The 19,353-nt window shown below is 36.6% G+C and overlaps 1 protein-coding gene and 1 long non-coding RNA gene across 4 annotated transcripts in view; one reads left to right on the plus strand and one right to left on the minus strand.

The window, feature by feature from the left end:
* LOC146463086 (uncharacterized) overlaps positions 1-19,353 on the plus strand; it is a 340,798-nt gene that overhangs the window by 113,287 nt on the left and 208,158 nt on the right. The window lies entirely within an intron of this gene.
* Positions 1-19,353, minus strand: part of LOC146463094 (uncharacterized) — a 217,952-nt gene that overhangs the window by 2,713 nt on the left and 195,886 nt on the right. Inside the window, exons 11-16 of one of the 3 annotated variants that reach the window (XM_085084850.1) lie at positions 2,770-2,815; positions 1,997-2,043; positions 1,822-1,870; positions 1,489-1,524; positions 717-739; positions 581-623 (exon numbers count right to left, since the gene is read on the minus strand). The exons of the other annotated variants lie outside the window; for them this stretch is intronic. Coding sequence (XP_084940976.1) covers positions 581-623; positions 717-739; positions 1,489-1,524; positions 1,822-1,870; positions 1,997-2,043; positions 2,770-2,815 — 244 coding nt within the window. The remainder of the gene's footprint in view (positions 1-580; positions 624-716; positions 740-1,488; positions 1,525-1,821; positions 1,871-1,996; positions 2,044-2,769; positions 2,816-19,353) is intronic. 3 annotated transcript variants of the gene reach the window in all.

A 19,353-nucleotide genomic window follows, 5' to 3' on the forward strand; every position in this document is an offset into this window, starting at 1 on the left:
CTGCGGAAACAAAAAATTAAAAAGAAAAGAAAGAAACTATTAGAATAGTATTAGAAACGGCGACAGACGGACTGGTGATTTTAAATTGGACAGCAAGAGAATACGTAAATAGCAAGGCAATGGTTCATCTCCCGGTTGCCATTTTGGCAAAGCAACGCATGTTCTTCTGCCTGTTTTAACATTGTCCCAGTCCCTGTGACAAGAAACAGAGGAACGGATCATGGCCTCTTTGTAGGACTCAAAAGTCTTGACCGTCCTCCGTCTACAATGATGTCCACTAATGTAATCCAGCATCCCGGTCATCACATTCCTCAATTACGTATCCCATCCATTTTGTTTAGCTCAATTCAGCCAAAGCTATGCCCTATCTAAGGAGACGGGTTTAATCGCAGATATTGTTAAAGTTGGCGTCACTACTCGAACCAATGCCTGCAACACAGCTCGCTTCATCTGTTGACGGCGTGAAGGCTTGAAAACTCGGGTGGTCATTTGCAAGAATTAACCTTAAGCAAGAAAATTCTGCATTGTCCCCGACTCCTGGCGACATGACAAAAATCAAAAGCTTTCATAATTATAATACCTGGTTTATGTCCACCATTCTTTTCGACAAGCTCTCCATTTTCCTATAAAACCAAACAAAGTATTTGAGCTCATCTCACAAGATCTGAACATGAAATGAAAAAAGGATTTTAAAATTTCACCAATCTCTCATTTACCTCTTCATCTCCGCCTGTAGTTCCTACAGGTTGTATAAAAAATAACACAGTTTAGAATAATTGTTAAGCAACATAAGAAATATATGATTTCATGCGAGTTTCTCTTTGACAGTTGTATAGTCTGATTCATAGGTTGGCTTTGATGAAAATAAGTTCCTCGGATTTTATAGTAGTTCCTGGTTTGTCTAACGAGAAAACAACATGAAAGGAAGATATATGTTCCGGTTAAATTGAAAATGAGTCTAAATATTTTTTTTCTTTACAAATGTCAGTTTTGAGAACATAAGTTGGTCTTAGGGTCAGTGTCTTTAAAAAAGAAACCAAGTTAATCACTCCAACCAATCATAACAAATTTAGCAACACAACGAACCAATCAGAACTCGAAACAACTACAAGAAACTGGCATAAAGCGCGGGGAAAACTGAGTCTGCGGCGAGTTCCCGATTGGCTAGCTTTTGCTTCACTTTTAATTTCTTTAGTGGAGCGTGGTAAATCAATATCATAGCATATGTGACAAAACGTTTTCCCAAACTGACTGCTTACGGCTTTACTCGGGAATTATTCCTTTTTGTGTGTTGTTGTTTTCATTTACTTCTCTGCTTATTTGTTGTTGTTGTTGTATTTTTTTTTCGCTGTTCTTTATATCTACCGAATTCAAAACTGGTGTCAAAATGGTGTTTCTTTAGTTTGAGGTCTTGAAGTTGTCTCATTTTTTATGCATTTCCGTAGTATAGCGGTTTATTCAACATTTAGCGTAACCATAGCAAGGTACCTCCACTTTCCTGTTCTCTTCATGCAAGGCCACAGTCTAAAACAAATTAAACACAAAAGCACTTAAAACAGTGAAGGCGAAACTCAGTTTGTTCTCCGAAAAACTTTAACCAGAACATTTACTGTCTGCTACACAATGTGTGAAACCATTTTTCTACCCAACGTTTGTATTTTGTTTAAATCGTCGCACTTAGTGTTCTCAACGTCGCTGATCTTAACACATTTATACTTTTTTTTTGACGCGATATTTTAGTCCTAAGATTTAGAACGACTGTGGTATCTCATGTACTAAAATAATTACGATTAAAGGTCATATAAGTTAAAGGAGACTTACAATCTGGTCAATCTCTTTTTGACGCTCGCTGTTCATATCCAATTGTTCCCTAAACAGAAAACAAATCAAGCTTATTCGTCCATAAACTTTCGGATCACTGGCAGTCAAAGGGGCATAAGACCAATGCAATCGTTTGGTCAGGTGAAAGCACACATTTTAAAAAAAATCTACTCACTTTCTCATCTCTTCGTGATCATCAAGTGCTTCCTGCACTTTGGAGACCTACATTAGAGAAAATGAAATAAGATCAAACAATGTCAATCAATCAATCAATCAATCAATCAATCAATCAATCAATCAATCAATCAATCAGTCAATCAAGTAACCCATCAATCAATCAATCAATCAATAAATAAATCAGTCAATCAAGCAGCCTATCAATCAATCAAGAAACCTCTCCATCAATCAATCAATTAATCAAGCAACCTATCAATCACCAATCAATCAGCCATCGAACCAATCAATCAAACGAAGCAAGCAGCCTATCATTCATTCATTCATTCATTCATTCATTCATTCATTCATCCATTCATTCCTTCAATCAATCAATCAATCAATCAAGTAACCTATCAATCAATAAGACAATCAGCCATTCAACCAATCAATCAATCAATCAATCAATGAATCAACCAATCAATGAATCAGCCAATCAATCAATCAATCAATCAATCAATCAACAAGCCAGTAAATACATCAATGCATAAGCATGGCAGTGAGTGGATAACTTCAATAAAAATCATTTCCCTCTTTACGGTTTAATGTTGCACGGAAATATAAACTTTAGATAAGAGTTCAAGCATCAAAGCTCCACATTCTCCAGCAAAACGAGATCACTTAATAATTAACAGGCCTCTTGCATTTAAACGTGGCTTTGCAATTTTGGAGATGTAGGTCACGTGACTTCTAAGTGAAAGGAACTTATTTCCGTTTTAGTTTGTATGAACCCACCTGCTCTTTGCAGCTCTTTTCTTCACTTTTCATTTGTTTCAGTTCACTATACGGAAAAGAGGAAGAAAAGTATTAGCATAACATTTTAGGCTATTACTCAGGCAATCTGAACAAACAGATATATAACGAGAGAAGAAAAAAAAAAGAAAGAAAAAGAGAATCAATAAAGCGATTCCTGCAAGTGATAGAAGCTTGTAACAATATTTACACTATCAACATGAATCCGTTTTCAAGATTTCAACCTCAGGTCATTCCCGTTATCTCTCTCTAAGTTGTCAGAAGACATTATTTTAAGTTTTGTTGAATTATTGCAGTGAACACTTACCTGTGGAAGTCGGTGTTTCTTTCTCGTAACAATTTCACCGATCAACGGCATCATCAGGGATCCCTGATGATGCCGTTGATCGGTGAAAGCTCGGATTTTAGGTTTTACTTTTAAACAGCAGTTTAAGGCCTCAATTGAACAGTTTTTTATATATTAGTATATTTTGTTTAAAAGAATGTTTAATTGCTTTGAAAGCAGGCATGACTTGTACAACTCACGTTATCAGAAACAATTGTTGTAGCTAATTGGGCAAGATTCAAGTGTCTGGCATTCTTGTATGGTTGTAGCATACAGGCTACTGAAAGTAAGTAATAAACAAATTATCGTGGAGGAAAACATTGATAACTTGAATGGCATAACCATTGAGGATCTTTGTTTTCATGTTCACCCTCATTAGCATTAACATTTATTTAGCATAAACAACATACCTACTGAGCTACTAATAAATGCACTCTATACATTGATAGAGCTTGGCAAACATAGAACCCATTTAAAAAGAGAGTTTTTTTGTCAAAGTAAATTTCTTGTACAGCGGAACCTCTCCTTACAGACACCTCTCTATTATGGACAGTTCATTTGGTCCCTGAGAGACCAAAATCCATATAAAGCCCTAACTTCTCTAAAACGGACACCTCTATAATACGGACACTTATTCCTGCCCCCTTGGTGTCCGTATTATAAAGATCAGAGGTTCGACTTTAGAATTTTATCATAGATATTCACCCTGATTCCTGGATGTGAAAGGTTCTTCTAGTTTATTTTGTCCAAAGCAAAGATTCTTCTATTTTTGAGATTTTTTGAACTGCAGGAGGCTTGTGGACCAGATTATCATATGCCTTCCTTTGAAGGGAAACTGAGCAAAGGGTCCACAGAAAGTAAATAAATTACCATAACTTGAGTTTTATGTTTTAAACAATAAATAATTTTTAAATGTGCTGCTCCAGACAATATATGATAACTGATATGTTTTCTTTTTCTGAGTAAAAATTGTTCATGTCACTGACCAAAAAATACATATTATGTGTCATCTGCTGATTATTTATTCACCACGCTTAAAATATAATGTCACCTTTCTCTCACAAATACCACTAATTAATATTCAAATCCTAGCAGTATACAGGATATTTGTCACATGTAGCTATTTTAATGGGCTTATCTCCCATCAGTCTCCTGTAGCTTAGTGGTGGAGCATCCAGAAGCTCAAGGGGGCTGCCTGTTGTGGGGAGAACTTGTGTCAATGACTGACAAAATAAATAAATAAATGAATAAATAAAACATTTATCATTATTCAGTAAGCTGCATGAGCATGAACACAAGATGTAGGCCCGTTTTCACTCCTATGGAGTATGTAGCCTGGAAATAGCAGGTCTTATTGTGCCTTGCATGTCCGTTTCCTTATAGCCACACGAGACACCAGTGTGAAGAATGAAACATGACTGTGTCCAGCACATGACAAGCTCATGCTTTGGGCTTTGTATGGCTAAAAAAGGGGCTGGCACAATGCCTCATATTTGTAGCCTGAGGATTACTTAATGCGTAGTCAGTTCAGACATAAAGCAGTTGCATTTCTAATAATGTTTTTGTTGTAATGTAAATACAGTTAAAATACCTTTAACAAGTTTTCCAATCAATCTTTATTTGAGCACTCTTACTAGTTCTAAACAAAAATTTTACAGTTTAAAGGTTTGTATAATAAGCTCCTCCATTAGTTCCAAAACCTGTAGGGATATGTGGACAAAATTTCCAAATAGTTGAGTTTCATTTTTTCATGACCATGCAGATGTTGGTAATTAGTCAAACACATGAGGGGTGGTGTTTTATGTGATAGATATCACATAAAACACTTATTGCATATGCATATCAGATATGACATGACACGACATATGATATATATGTGATATTTACATATCACAATATGACAGCCGAGCCTTATAAAAGTTGAAGCACTCTTGTATTTTTTTCTAATTTTTCAGATATTGGTACTTTCACATTTGATGCTTGACTGGGGTTGTATGAAGATGCTCCAACACAGGAAGGCAAGGGATTCACTTTGCAGGTGAAAAACTTTTAAATGTTTCTCCACAAGCTCTGTTCAATCTACCAAGCACAGTTGCTAGGAAATACATAGACAGATTTGCATTCAAGAAGTTCCTCGAGTGTGGTGATGCTGCTTTTGAAATCAGCTAGGGCTTTGTTGACAAGGAAATGAAGAAACTTAAAGTGCTACTACGATCAAATTTTCGAATACCCTTTATTTGCGGTTGATTGGTAGTTTATGTCCTAAAGTACATGATCTCCAAGTTATATCCTCATAAGATGAAGGAAAGTGCGATTTTTTTGCGCTCAAACTCCACGAATTTTCATCCGCCATTGAACCGCCATGTTCCTGCGGCCTGGTTACCAAAGGCAGATGGTGTCCAATGACAACAGAGGCCGGGTCACCCGGGAAAAACAAGTGACGTCAGACTCTCAACTCGAAGCGCAGGCGAGCCCTACGAGGCTAAATTCTCATACGGTTTCGAACACGTTTTCGAAAATGTTTCGTTCTTTCAATGGTGGGAAGTCGCTGTGTTGTTCAGTGGTATAACAACTGCTCTAATCGAGCGGCAGGAATTGCCCTGCATGCGAGTCCGGCCGACAGAACGAGAGATGTGTGGGTCCAGTTTGTTGTCTTGCACGTTTTGCTATTTTCTCGGTTTAGTTCGAGGGACACTTGGGCATTCCACCCAAGTCAGTGAACACAAATTAAACCTGATCTTTTGAAAAGGGTAAGCGATCAGGAGATCGTGAACCTGAGAAAAATCTCCGAAGGGGAAGGAGCGGCAAAAGGTAAGCTTATGTAAAGTGGGCGAAATGTGTGAATATTGTTTTTTATCTTTGGTGATTCCTCGATACCTTGTTCAGCACCCATACAAATAGCAGTCACAAATTTTTATACACGTTTTATATTGCGTTTCTAAAGTACTAAACTTTGATTGAACGAGTAAATAATGTAAGTGCAACTAGCTCCCGGAACTAGCTTTTCCCTCCGAAGCATTTCCAAAACATCTCAGTGCGATAAGAGTAAGCTTGTGTTTACTTTGCTTGTGCAAAAGCTTGTGGCAAAAACTGTGCAAACAAACGCGAAGAAAACCCCTTTAATTATCCATTTTCACTCAGCTTTCGATAAGGTGGTCTTTGGCGTTTACAAAAGGGTTCCTTCTTTCTTTTAAGTGGTTTTCTTGAAGAAATAGTTTGAATTTTGGGTTTAAGAAAGGTTTTAAGAAAACCTCACATTCAGTTGTTTCTTATCAATTAGATTCAATTGGTAATGTATTTTAAATTTTGATTTATTTTTCAGACGCTGAGTTGCAACAACGTCAAAACCCAGCTCTTACTGTTAAATACAGGCCAAAACAAGCCTTGCAGAGCACAACACGTGAAAAATGTGGACAGCCAAGAAAAGGCCAGTGCTCCTCCTTAAACTAGCAGTTGAAGAGCACTGACCTTTCTCAAGGGCTTTTCTTGATCTTTTGTCATCAACCACCAGTTGACAAATAGAATCAATAAAAGAACTGTTTTCTCTTCATTCATCATGCCTCCTCTTTGTAACTCTTTCCATTACATAGCCTTCAGTTTTAGGGAATGGTCAGAAATAAGTGGGGAGGGGGGGGGGGGGGGGAGTGAGGTGGAGATTTTAAATTGAGCAATGAAAATGATGTGACCCTCCATAGCGATGCAAATGAAATTTCATGACCCTCCCCCTGAACAGGTAATACAATGTAGCTCAAATACCAGAAAAAGAAAACAAGAATGGAGGCAAACTGTAAGTTACTTACCTGAACCATTTTGCCCCAACATAATTCAAATCATCTATAGAGCCCATTGGCATCATATAACTCCATTATGCTACACATTTCCTTTACATTAATATTTTAATACTTAATACTTGTCTTGCTTTTGTTAAATAATGACTGAAATTAACAAATTTTATTTTGTCTTTTGTATATAACTCGCTCTCCCTGTCATACTATAAATTATGATTGCAAGAGCATAAATTTATGTGACCCTCTGTTTTCACTGGTTATTCTTTCATGACACTCCACCTCCCCCCCTCCCCACCCCCTGCTCCCTGCTAATAGGGAGCTGAAGCACAGACATTCCTGAGCCATGTATAGCAACCAGAACTCAAATGTTTTCTCTTTGGTGTGGTTTTAAATAAATACTAATTTGAATATAAACAATATTAATATGGTAGCCATTTTGGAATAAGGTTTATGTTTCATTGTCTGCAGTACATTAATAATTTTATTTTTATGTTCATTTGAAAAAGAGTGCCAGAATCTTGTTTCACCAATAAATTTGTTGTTGTACAAATGAAATTGAATCTACATTTTCTAAGAATAAACACTGATCAAGAAGAACAACCTTGAGAAAAAAATCAAAGGTGGCTCACAACAGTCTCAACTTTACTTCATTTTGGTAGCATGCATTTGCCCATCTCTCACTGCACCAAAAGTGAAAGTAACAAGAACTGTTACCACAGCAACAGTGTATCAAACTCATCAACACTTGCTTGGGGGTTTGCCCTTAGACATGTAGGACAAAGGATGTTTGTTGTTAGGTTGATTTGACCCTTCATTAGAATAAGCAAGAAAATTTCAATTAATACCTGAATCACAAACTTTAACTCCCAAGAATATTGTTTTCAATGTATATTTGCAAAATTCCTACTTTTACTCCCCTCATTTGCCTAGGTGGATGCTTGTTACCAGAAAGCATGCCTTAATAGATTTTCATTTATAAAGCTAGTCATTTCTTCAGTGCGTTAAAGCATCCAGTGCAGTGGTGTTTAACCTGATGTGAGCCACCTTAAAAAAAATATATGTACACAGAAAAGACTTAATACTATTACATTGTTCATGATGGTGCAAGGGAAGAAAACAAATCATTGCAAATTGTTGTTGCCTTGCAAATTTATTTGTTTATTGATTACTGTACTTATTCAAATCTGGATACAATGATGTCCATGCAGCACCAGCACTCTCCAGGCTTGGTAAGTCCCTCAAGGGAGCAATTTGAACATTTGCACCTGAGAAAATATTGAACCAAGAGGAAACTTAGCATCAATTACAAGGGAACGATCAGCTTAAATTCAAGCCATTGCACAGAACTTTTCACTACTATATATATTCTTTTTCCATGGTAAAAAAGTGCAAAAACAGTAAGCTTACTCGGAACCGAAACTTAACTGTGCACTCTAATTTAACACCAAGGCAAACTTTCGAAAGCAAAGCTAAAAACCTAAACTTGACTTCGATTTCAATTCAACTGAGTCTCCGGTAGCCTCCCTCCGGGGAATGAACTGGCTAGTAGTCAAGAGAAATTGTTGACGATTCTCAGGCACTACACCTTTAAAGCTTGCCTGTTTTGTCAATACAGCAAATAACACATCTAAATATCAATCTCTATATCTAATATCTTACCCGAGATATGAACGACTCAGCAAAGTCTGCTCTTCCTTCTCTTGTAGCAAAAGCGCTAGCTGCTGAACTTATTCGGCTGCCTCTTCTTCAGACGGAACTAGCTCTACAGAGTCAGGACTTCTTAATTTCCTTTGCCTATATCATGCGAAGACGATCCAGGAGAGCTTTCTGTGGTCAAAACAGCTCTGAAATTGGTCGCCAGAAGAAGAACTACAGTACTCGCTTCAGAGTATTACGTCACGACAAAAACACAATAGGTTTGAATAAAAATACCGCAACTCCAATCACTTTCATACCGCGGGCTCACTGGAACATAAATTCATAATGGCGGACTCGAAAACACCACTTTTCAAGGCTCAATATTTTCAATTTACGGGGCCCAAACTTCATTTCAGTGACCAAGACAGGTACAGCCACATCGGATAAGCTGTAAAGAACGTATTTTTGTTTCATACGTGACATGAAGTTTTGATCGTAGTAGCACTTTAAAGAGATAGAAGACGAGAAAATTAATTCATCGATTGTTTTTCTTATTTTAAGGTGTGTATACAAGGGAGCAGCATGTACATGTAGTGCTCGTGGTTAATTCTGATTGGGTCATATGCAACATAGTATCCTTGTTGACAAATGTTTTATTGGAGCAGTTGGTAACTCTATCTACCAGGGACTCTTTTTCTCTCCTTCTTCCTCCCACGTAGTTACCCAAGCCAACACCCATTTATACACCTCGGTGAGAGAGAGAGAAAATGACACAACTTGACATTATTCAGTTTCAATTCAATTTAGTTCAATCTTTATTTACACAGGGTTAAAAAAATTCATTAGATCAATACAACATAAAACTACAAGATAAACTATCAACATCAAAATGTATAAATAATTTATATAAAAATCATAATCCTAAAAAATAATACTAAAACCAAAAGAAAACTTGACTTGCCTTCTATGAATGCCGTGTCTCAACTTACCTAAAATGGATAATATCTATTTGCTTATTAAATTAAGTGTTTCAGCCTGCCCAAGATTACAGAGTGGGCTGTTCCAGAGAGGTGGAGCGCTTAATAGCTATATATGTACAATGCAGTGGTGAGCCTTGAACCATTGCAGCCCTCTGAAACTGATTATTCAACATACCCACCACTGTGAGCACCTAACAGCATCTTCATGTAGCACACACCATAATAGCTCAATTGTACACAGGTGGCTTATTTAATTTCAAACCCTGTGAGATTACCAAGGACTTTTCGCCTTCCCTTCCCAAGGCTCTCAGAAACTCAAAAGAGTAAAGTAAAACAAAACAAACAAAAAATTAATCGGTGGACGATCACTTACGATCGGGTATACAGTGAAAAGACCAAAAGCAACACAGTCAATAGTTATTTATTTAATGAAACCTTCCGGAAGCTCTTCCTATTGATTGCCTAATAACATAATGAACAAATATTTTGAGCCAGTAATCTACAATCGTACTGTTCATGAGATTCAGCAGCTTCAAGGTTGAAGGCTTACTTGTACCAAGCAAAGACAGTGACTGTACAGCTGAGTTGATTTCAACAAAATATGAAAGGAACATCCTTTACAACACTTGTTAAAAACTTACATCACAAAGTAAAAAAAAAATATATTTAAATATCAGATTTAACCAAATCTCGATTGTTTTTAACCGTTTTTGTTTTTTGGATATCTCTTTTTCCTTTTTTACTCATGCACTAAGTTGCATGAAGTTCAATGCGTTCGACATCCCTTGTCAGTGCAGACCTCTTACAAATAAGCTCCTTCACCGCTTTCCTAAACTCTTGTATTCTTATGGCATATATCAATGGATTGACTATAGAATTGGCATAATATAACAACTCTAACGTTTCGTCTATTTCAATGAATGCTGCAGGAGACATGTGATTCAATATGTATTGTTCAATTATCATCCAAATGGTTCCGGGCAGAATGGTCAGGAAAGAGACCACGGTAACTATGCTTAAGGTTACTGTCAATCTCCTTTCTGAGGCAACTGTACTAGAATGCTGCGGAGGAGGGTTACTTTTGACTTTGATGGCAATAATAACATTGGAAACAGTTATGATAAGAAGGGTAAGGAATGTGTAACATGCAATTGCATACTGAACTAACTGACCTAACTCGAACTCTTCAAGAACAGACAACATGGATGCCAGAAGCAAAGTTATCATCCAGCTGCCAGTAATAACTTTGAAGTAAAGCCATTTATCAATTAAACAGTGTCTAAAGGGGAAAAGTGTGGCGTGTAACCGCTCTAAAGAAATTAACGAAAGATTGGCTTCAGAAGCCAGGGGAAATATGAGGCCCAAGGTTGTAAATATGAATTCTTGCCAGCGGGAACCATGTCTATCATCGAAATCTGGGTCAAATATTACCAATGATCCCGACACTGCTCCCACCAGTAAATCAGCCACTGTCAGGTTTATTATGAGATACGTAGTACGCTTGCGTAAGTGGCGATTTCTTGCAAAGGCGACGAGAGTCAAAACGTTGATTATAACTATCACAATAAATTCAGCGATAAAAACTTTTGACCATGCATCTTCCAGCTTTTCTAAAGAAGAATCTTTAACATCGTCATCAGCCATGCTTCAGTAAAACTTAAACGTTCCTTCTCCTCGTGTTCATTCGTTGCAAGCTGAGGATGTGAAAAAAAAAAATAGATAAAAGATGTTCAGTCTTTTCTTACTGTAGCACTCTAAGAGTAATATTTCATTCCTTAGACTGGACATTTCTATTAATGTATTTTATTATTCATGATTCATGCTTTTCAGATTTTGTTTTCCCGTATTCGGCTTGTCTTTCTGAGATATCAGACGCATGACTCGCAGATGTTTTGTCAGGCAAGCTATACCAGTGTCCATATATGGTCATAGTAATGCCACAAACACGCAAGTTAAAAACCATGAATGTTTGTCAAATGGGCCGGGCACAAAAACTTCAACCTGAAAGATGAAAGACAAAGTTTCCCAAAGGAGGTTTTTCTTTTGGTATTTTGCCAATAATAGTCTCTCAGTAACACAGCAATGTTAACATATTTTCCTAAACTATTGAACAGTAACTCCACTACAAAATATCAACAATAAATTTGCTTTCTGCGTCGAATTTGCACTAATTTTCCGAGAAGTATTTGATCGCATCGTTGTCGATCGTTCGGTAAATCGCCGCCGGATCTTCATTTACGAATGTCAATAAAATGACTGATGATTTTATGCCTTGTTCCTATTAAGATTTCAGTCCTACAGCTGAACAGTCGCACAAATATTCTTTACGAAAAAAGGGTTGCTTTAAATTTAATTGGATGATGATGATTTTATGCCTTATTGTAATAAATATTCAAGTCCTTCAACTGAACAGTCCAACAAATATTCTCTGAAAAAAAGGGGTTGCTTCAAATTTAATTGGATGATGATAATTTTGTGCCTTTTTTTATTTTTTTTTTTCTCATAAAGATTTAAATCCTTTACCTGAACAGTCAGACATATATTCATTAGAAAAAGACGATTGCTTCGAATGTGGAAATTTCAAACTCTTCCCAGACGCCTCAATTTTGCTATGGCGAAGTATTTAATTTTTCTGTTTCGTCTACGATATTTATGGTGGCATTTTGCTCTATTACACGATCAACGCTAAACTATGTCCAAGGATGCCTTCGTTGAAGCTTGTCCTTAGCATCGTAAAGATCTACGAATGCGGTGAATTCCTTTTTCTATAAACCATAATAGCTTTGTCCACATGAAATTAATATTATATTTTTGTACTTTTCAGGCATATGTAGATATCAGACACATGACTCGCAGATGTTTGAGAGACATGACCTAGATTAATTTCTATCAAACTTGACAAATTTTATGCAACGCATTGAAACGATATGGCATAAGGTGAAAGGAAGAATCTGATTGGTTGTCTAATTGCTGTTTTTATCCTTCATCAATTTGTATGTTTTGATCGAGAGGACATCGAAATTCATGCAAATAATCGCTAACTCGATATTTGACGTTGAAAATTTGTGTTTCCTCTAAACTAGACGAGAATAAGTTGCTAATTAACAGTAAACAGATAGAAATGTAAATGACCAAATATGAAGTATGCCAGGTATACAGACTCCTTTGTAACCAACTCTTGATGAGCATTCTCGAGTATTTTTATTCAAAAGAAAAATTGTTTGAATTAACTGGGAAACTATCACTCGAGGCACACCAAACTTTCCCAAAATGTGTCTATAGTATAAACAAGAAACTACGAAAAATGGCAGGTGCTTAACTTAAGTTGTTTAAAAATTGAGCTAAAACCATACGTTTGCCTTCTGTTAACTATTTTGTCATTTAGCAATCTACATTAATAAAGAGGAACATTGCCTCATAATTTGTTTTATTCCCTTGTTTGTTTTGCGTGTGGTAAAAGAACTGACTTAACTGATGAGATAAACGATTGCTTTTCTAAAAATTATTCTTCTCTTCCTCAAAATTGACCCAGCTTTCCACGTCACCTTGTAGCTCAGTTTTTAGCGACCGACCATTATAGGGAACGTCATGGGTTTGACTCGCGTTGAGAAGGAAGATTATTGCTTGTTTCAAAAAACGTCATATGTAGTATACTACATCTTTGTTAATATACCTTCTTTGTTTGAGTGAAACGACCATTTTTTATTCGACAAGTGTTTCAATTCATCGCTATTTATTCACGATATTTATATATAACTCGCCTATCAACTGAGAGGTTGTCTTCAGTAGATAATCTTTCTTTCTAACAGTGATCTTCGTGGAGTTAAATTTTACTGCAATGTTAAGAAAGAAGGACAGTCAATAATGTCATGCCAGGTTTGTTTTGAATGAATGTGTCCAGCCTTGAAACAGCCCCACTGCATATTCACCAGGAAACGACCCTCACAACAAACTTAATTGGAGTTTATGAAACGATCTACAAACTCTATCCCTAAAACGCGTGATATATTTCTAAGAGAACCTATTTTACCATCTGACTAGGTTAAAATAAAATATTATTACATACCTCGTTTTTTGATAGCGTGAATAAGGCCAGCTTAACTCGACGCTTGACGCCAACTTAACTGCCTTTAACTGGCGAAACTGGATCTTGCTATAAACATGCCGCTCATAAATTATGCATCGAATTTAACTCTTGTTTTGACCAATTTTACTAGACACGTTAAATTTATGTTAAGCGCAAATTTATGTGTCAACTCAAGGTAATTATTATCTTTCCCAATTTCCATCTCACTTGCGTTTATTTATTATTTAGTGTTTTTAGCCAGTCCAAGCTGTTAAAGGCCTGCGTGCTGACGTCCAATATTTTCTTTCCTTGAAGGGTTAGAGAGAGGTCTTATGCAACGCCGTTGTTTATTCTGTAGGATGCGGGATTAGGCCTAAATTTGTTGCTTTACAGCAGGGCATTATTCGAATAAATCAGTGAACGAAGAAAGAAACCAGCGAATGAACAACAAAGGAACGGATGGACGGACGGACGAACGTGAAGACGAACAAGTTGTATGGAGGAAAGCTAAAATTATCATTCGTTTCCTGAAGTAAAGGAACAGCCAGAAGAATCTATTACCACGAAATACTCGAGATAATTTATGCGACATAATTTCTGAGGGTTTTCTCATTCAGACATTTTTGTAGCTACTGCGCATACGCAAGCAGCTACAATGCTATCATTTTGATGGATAGAGTCGATTTTACAAGGGCTAATGCTCTTGCATTTCGAAGCGGCTTTCGGAGACCTTGGGATCACGATCGATTTTCTTGGCGCACGATAATGCCGGTAGTTTGGAGACTAAGCAAATTATGCTAAACGTGCAATAAGTATAGCCTCACCTTTACATGTAAGCTTTAATATTGTTAGATGATAAAAATTGACAATGATGAAAAATATTTACAACTTAATTATTTGGGGTTAAAATAGTTAAAGGAATTTTATTTGGTGTTTGGACTTATTACAAATCATATTTCGGTTTGGTTTTGGGAATATTACAGAAAAAGACCAGTTTACTCATTTCCTTCGTTCCGCAGCTCTCCAGAGATAATACCTTGTAGTTCGACTTAGTTGTTCTTAATTTGTGATAAACGTATAAATTCTCCTGTTATGAATTCGGTATTAGAAGCTGTACGTTTCCGCAGAAACACTTGCAATAGCAAAGATATGTTTAATTAAGTTCCTACATGTCAAATGATAACACCTTGTTTACCTTACTTTTTATAAGTTTTTCCTCAACTTGAACTTTCAACGGTTTATTCCAGGAAATTGTTACTGCTCTTATTTTTAGTCATTTTTAGTAGATTTCCTTGGGTTCTTTACCGAATTCATGGTAGTTGATGTTCATTTTAAAGATATCTAAATAACAATATCTGTAATTTTGAAAGTAATTCTAAGTTAATCCTAAGGTGATTATGAAGATAAATATTCATTGTTGTAATTCTGCTATTAGCCACGTACTGAATATATAATTTGAGCTCTAGGTTTTGTTTACCACGTACTCATTTAGTTTATGGAAACGGTTAACCAATCACTTTTGATGAAGAAGGCTAACACCTTCAACGAATCGACTTCTTGTACAATTTTTAAACAACAACTTTTAGTGTTTTTCAGATTATCTTTGTGAAACCTTACTTTATAAGCCTGAACCTTGTAATTTTTATATTGCTTTCCCTGTTTTGTATTGACTGGACGACTCAAGTTTCATGGTGATATCTTACTGGAAAAATGTCTTTAGCTCAGCTAACAGATCGAAGGCACGGATGCAAATAAGTTCCTTGCAGCCAATCACAGTAGGCTTGCGTAAGATTTAATTTGTGTTGAGCAGGTGGTTGTCGAGTCAGTATAAAAATGGGTGCTATCTAGTTTTAGTGGAGAAGTGATTGTTGAGCAGAGCAAGCTGAACTTATGTCAGAGTAATAAAGAAGAGCAACTGAAAAAGCTATTGGATCTTTGTTGAAGTGAATCCAGCTAATTCCCCAAAGGTTCTTTCAACAATATAAGCATTAAGTGAACAGAAATTGTACAGACGACTCCATCGATGGTCATTGACCGAAGCGAGTGTTGGTCACGCCAATCGAGCTTTGTGGAGCTGAACATCTTTACCGTGTCACGATCTGAAACCCTTTTCAAGAGCCCTAACTCCTTTGGGGAGCGGACAATCTCGTTTAAGAGAGCCAAAATTCCCTTCGGGGAGCGAAAAATCTCTCGAGAGAGGCCAACATGCCGTCGGGGAGCGAATAATGAACTGACTGGTTAGTATAAAATATGGATTGCGGACTACGGACTGCGGACCACGGACTGTGTATAAAATATGGACCGATGTACAAAAACTGGACTACGGACCATGGACTGGGTATAAAAACCCAGAATAAGGATTTAATGGACCATGTTAAATTATTTACCTGAATGAATGCATTTGTGATAACTGTGCCGGGTCCTGAATGCATTCTTTTTTAGGACATTTTCAAACATTTTGGTACTGTTCGTTGCTTCATTCAGCATAGTTGACAATTAAAGTAAACAATACTGTTAACATTATTATACTTGACATGTACTGTATGTTAACCCTAAAATTGTTAATATCAATAAAATTCTATTTTTGGTCCACGGCATGCTTTTTTTCTCATAACATTTAAGTTAAAACGGAAGTTTCTCTGAGACTCCGAGACTGAGAACTGTAGCTTTTTATTTATCATTTGTGCTGAAATCCATTGTAAGTCATCTGTGGCTGTTTATTTAGTCGCTTGCATTTGAGTATTATTTGTTGTACTGCAATAGTCTAAATAATAAGAGCAATAGCCCATGCAGTAGTTGACTGCCTGTGCTATTACCGAAAATACCTAGTGGTATGGGCGCGTACGCCTTACGACAATCTTTTCTAAAATAGCTGTACACACCAAAAAACACCGTATTCACGTTGGAAACAAGAACGCAGCAGCTACAAGCACGCATTGCGGGCCTATTTTTTATTTCTCTCTTTCTGTTATAGTTACTTCAGCGGTCCCGCTTAGAGTAACACCACGAACCATTGGAGTTGCACCGAAACCTGGTTGCTGTCCAGTATAAACCATTTAAGATCAAGTTTGTTGACCGCCCTTGAATCTCACCGTGGCGTCCTGATGTCATCGTTTTCATCATGCATTCAATGAGAAATACACCTAAGATGTTTCTTACTGTAGAAGCTGGTTAGAGTTTCTGATCAGTTTTTGGAAGGTCCTAGGGACGACTTTCCTAGGAGAATCATATTTTTATTTGTTAGAGATAAACGTTCCTGATAACTGAACATTACAGTCTGCTTTCATATGCCATAGCATGGAAAGCGTGCTGTAACAGAGCTGCAAGAAAGAAAAAATAGAAATGATTGTGATAGTGTATAGATAGGGTTTATATGAAACAAAGTGTCAATTATTTCCCCGATAATTTTCTGAAAAAAGTCCTGAAGTTTTAGGGCGTGTACTAAATATCAAAAAACGTTATTCTGCTTCAAAGTCGCCGTTGGAAGAATCCGCATCCTTCTCCCGACTTTCTAGATAGGTTTAAAGCCTGATTCCTGGCAAGTTTTTTTTATATTGTGAAATTATAAGACATCGTCTAATTATTTTTCTTAGTAAAAACTCGTTTATTTTAGATGTAAAATAATAGGATTCTCCCTAAGACCCGTTGTCACAAACTTTCATAAATCCGGCAACGGAAGCGAAAATTCGAATTTCTTTTTATTTGCCCTAAAAAACCCTTTTGGTGAACTATTTTCAAAACCAATATTCAAAAGTTCCAGCGAATTTTTATTTTGGCAAAAAATTGGGAAAGTTCGAAATCGGCCCATTCGTGCCCGATGGCCCTATTGAAATTATGCAAATTAGTACATTTTCAAAACTCTCAATTCTCAATTTTTCTCAATTCGTTTATTTTACCATTAACCAAAAAATACAACATAAATACATTATAGACGACACACAATATTCTTACTATTACAATAATCATACTTAACTATTTACAATACTCTCGTTCAAGACAAGGAAACGTTTTCTCGAGTTGATGTTTTAACAATCGTTTTTACATCCCTTGTGCTTGCTTCCAAACTCTATTTTATCTCGACCTTAAAATTTTTTCATTTGAAGTTGCCCACGTAAAGAATACAATGTTTGCTATTCCTTAGATAGAGTGATTTTTGCCATATTTCAGATGACCATATCATCGGAGGTATACGAATATACTGCTAATAGAAAAACTGTTTTTGAACGGGTAATTTTTCTTATTTATCGTGTTAAAGTATTTAGTTTGGCTCGTGAAAAGTCAGCGCGCAAGGTCGAGATGTGTGGAATGCACTTTGACACAATTCGTCATTTTAGTACTTCATGTTACTCCTCTTAGTTTGCACGCGTCATTACAGTTCACGGAAACTTTTAGATAAAAGCCAAGGTTTCTGGTTTCATCCCATGCTTTCATACAAAAATAAATAACTAGCTTTAAACTTAAGTGCTTCCCTTAATAGCATTAAGTTATCAAATGATTCTTTTCAGGTGAAATTTTCGAGTTTATGTTGAGACGTTCAAGCGAGATGAAAGAGCCTTCCCACGGAAATAACTTGAATCAGTGAAATTAATACCCTGTCTCTCATATCATGCTACACTTCCAAACTAACCTTATTTTTAAGCTAGAAAATGTAAATGCTCCCTTTGTACGTGACCTTAAAGCAGAATTTGCTTAAAATAACACGAATGAAGTCCACCGCAAGAAAAACTGAAAAAATCGCGCACCGACGTAAATGTAAACATCAGCCGTTTCTCGACTTGCCACATGGATGAAACGCGTCCGTTGTTTTACCTTTGTATAAATTTATCACCAGCATGTAGAATCAAAAAATATTCCTGACACCCATCTGTGTAAATATACTTGCCAAACAAGCTTAGTTTTTCTGTGTGTTTGTCGAAAATACTGAAGAAATAATGATGTAAAGTATATGAAATAATTCATATATGAACTGCGGATATAGATGAAAGTGAGAAGTGATCATCGCAGTGAATTTTCCAATTTATGCAATTGGAAATTGGAAGCCTGAAAAAAATTCAGGCTCTAACGGGATTCGAACCCGTGACCTCCGCGTTACCGGTGCGATGCTCTACCAACTGAGCTATGAAGCCACACATTGGGAGCAAGGTCAATTGTAGGTTCCCATTTTCCCCATTTTTTTTCAGGCTTCCAATTTCCAATTGCATAAATTGGAAAATTCACTGCGATGATCACTTCTCACTTTCATCTATATCCGCAGTTCATATATGAATTATTTCATATACTTTACATCGTTTCACTCCTCTCACGGGAAAATGGGAACCTACAATTGACCTTGCTCCTAATGTGTGGCTTCATAGCTCAGTTGGTAGAGCATCGCACCGGTAACGCGGAGGTCACGGGTTCGAATCCCGTTAGAGCCTGAAGAAATAATGCAACATTGTTACTGACTACTTGACTCATTCAATCACAACCGGATAACACGACTGAAAACTAGATATAAAGAAATGTTCTTACTTGATTGCAATCGTTACTCACATTATATCTGGCGACAAGGCTGAAAATTGTCTGAAATTCTGCATATTAGAGATTCAAAGTTTTGTACGACGCGAATAACTTTGATTGCGTGACAAGTCAAATTCGATACACAAGCGCGCTAAAAGCACAGGAATAAACTATGTCAATATTTGCACTTTTGATGACAGTGTGAAAATAATTTTTCAAATTACAACAAGAAGAAATTGAGGCTAGTCAAGCTCTGCAATGTATATTTGA

This window comes from Pavona decussata, unplaced genomic scaffold, assembly GCF_977016875.1.
Source record: "Pavona decussata unplaced genomic scaffold, jaPavDecu1.1 SCAFFOLD_180, whole genome shotgun sequence".
NCBI classification, from domain to species: Eukaryota; Metazoa; Cnidaria; class Anthozoa; order Scleractinia; family Agariciidae; genus Pavona; species Pavona decussata.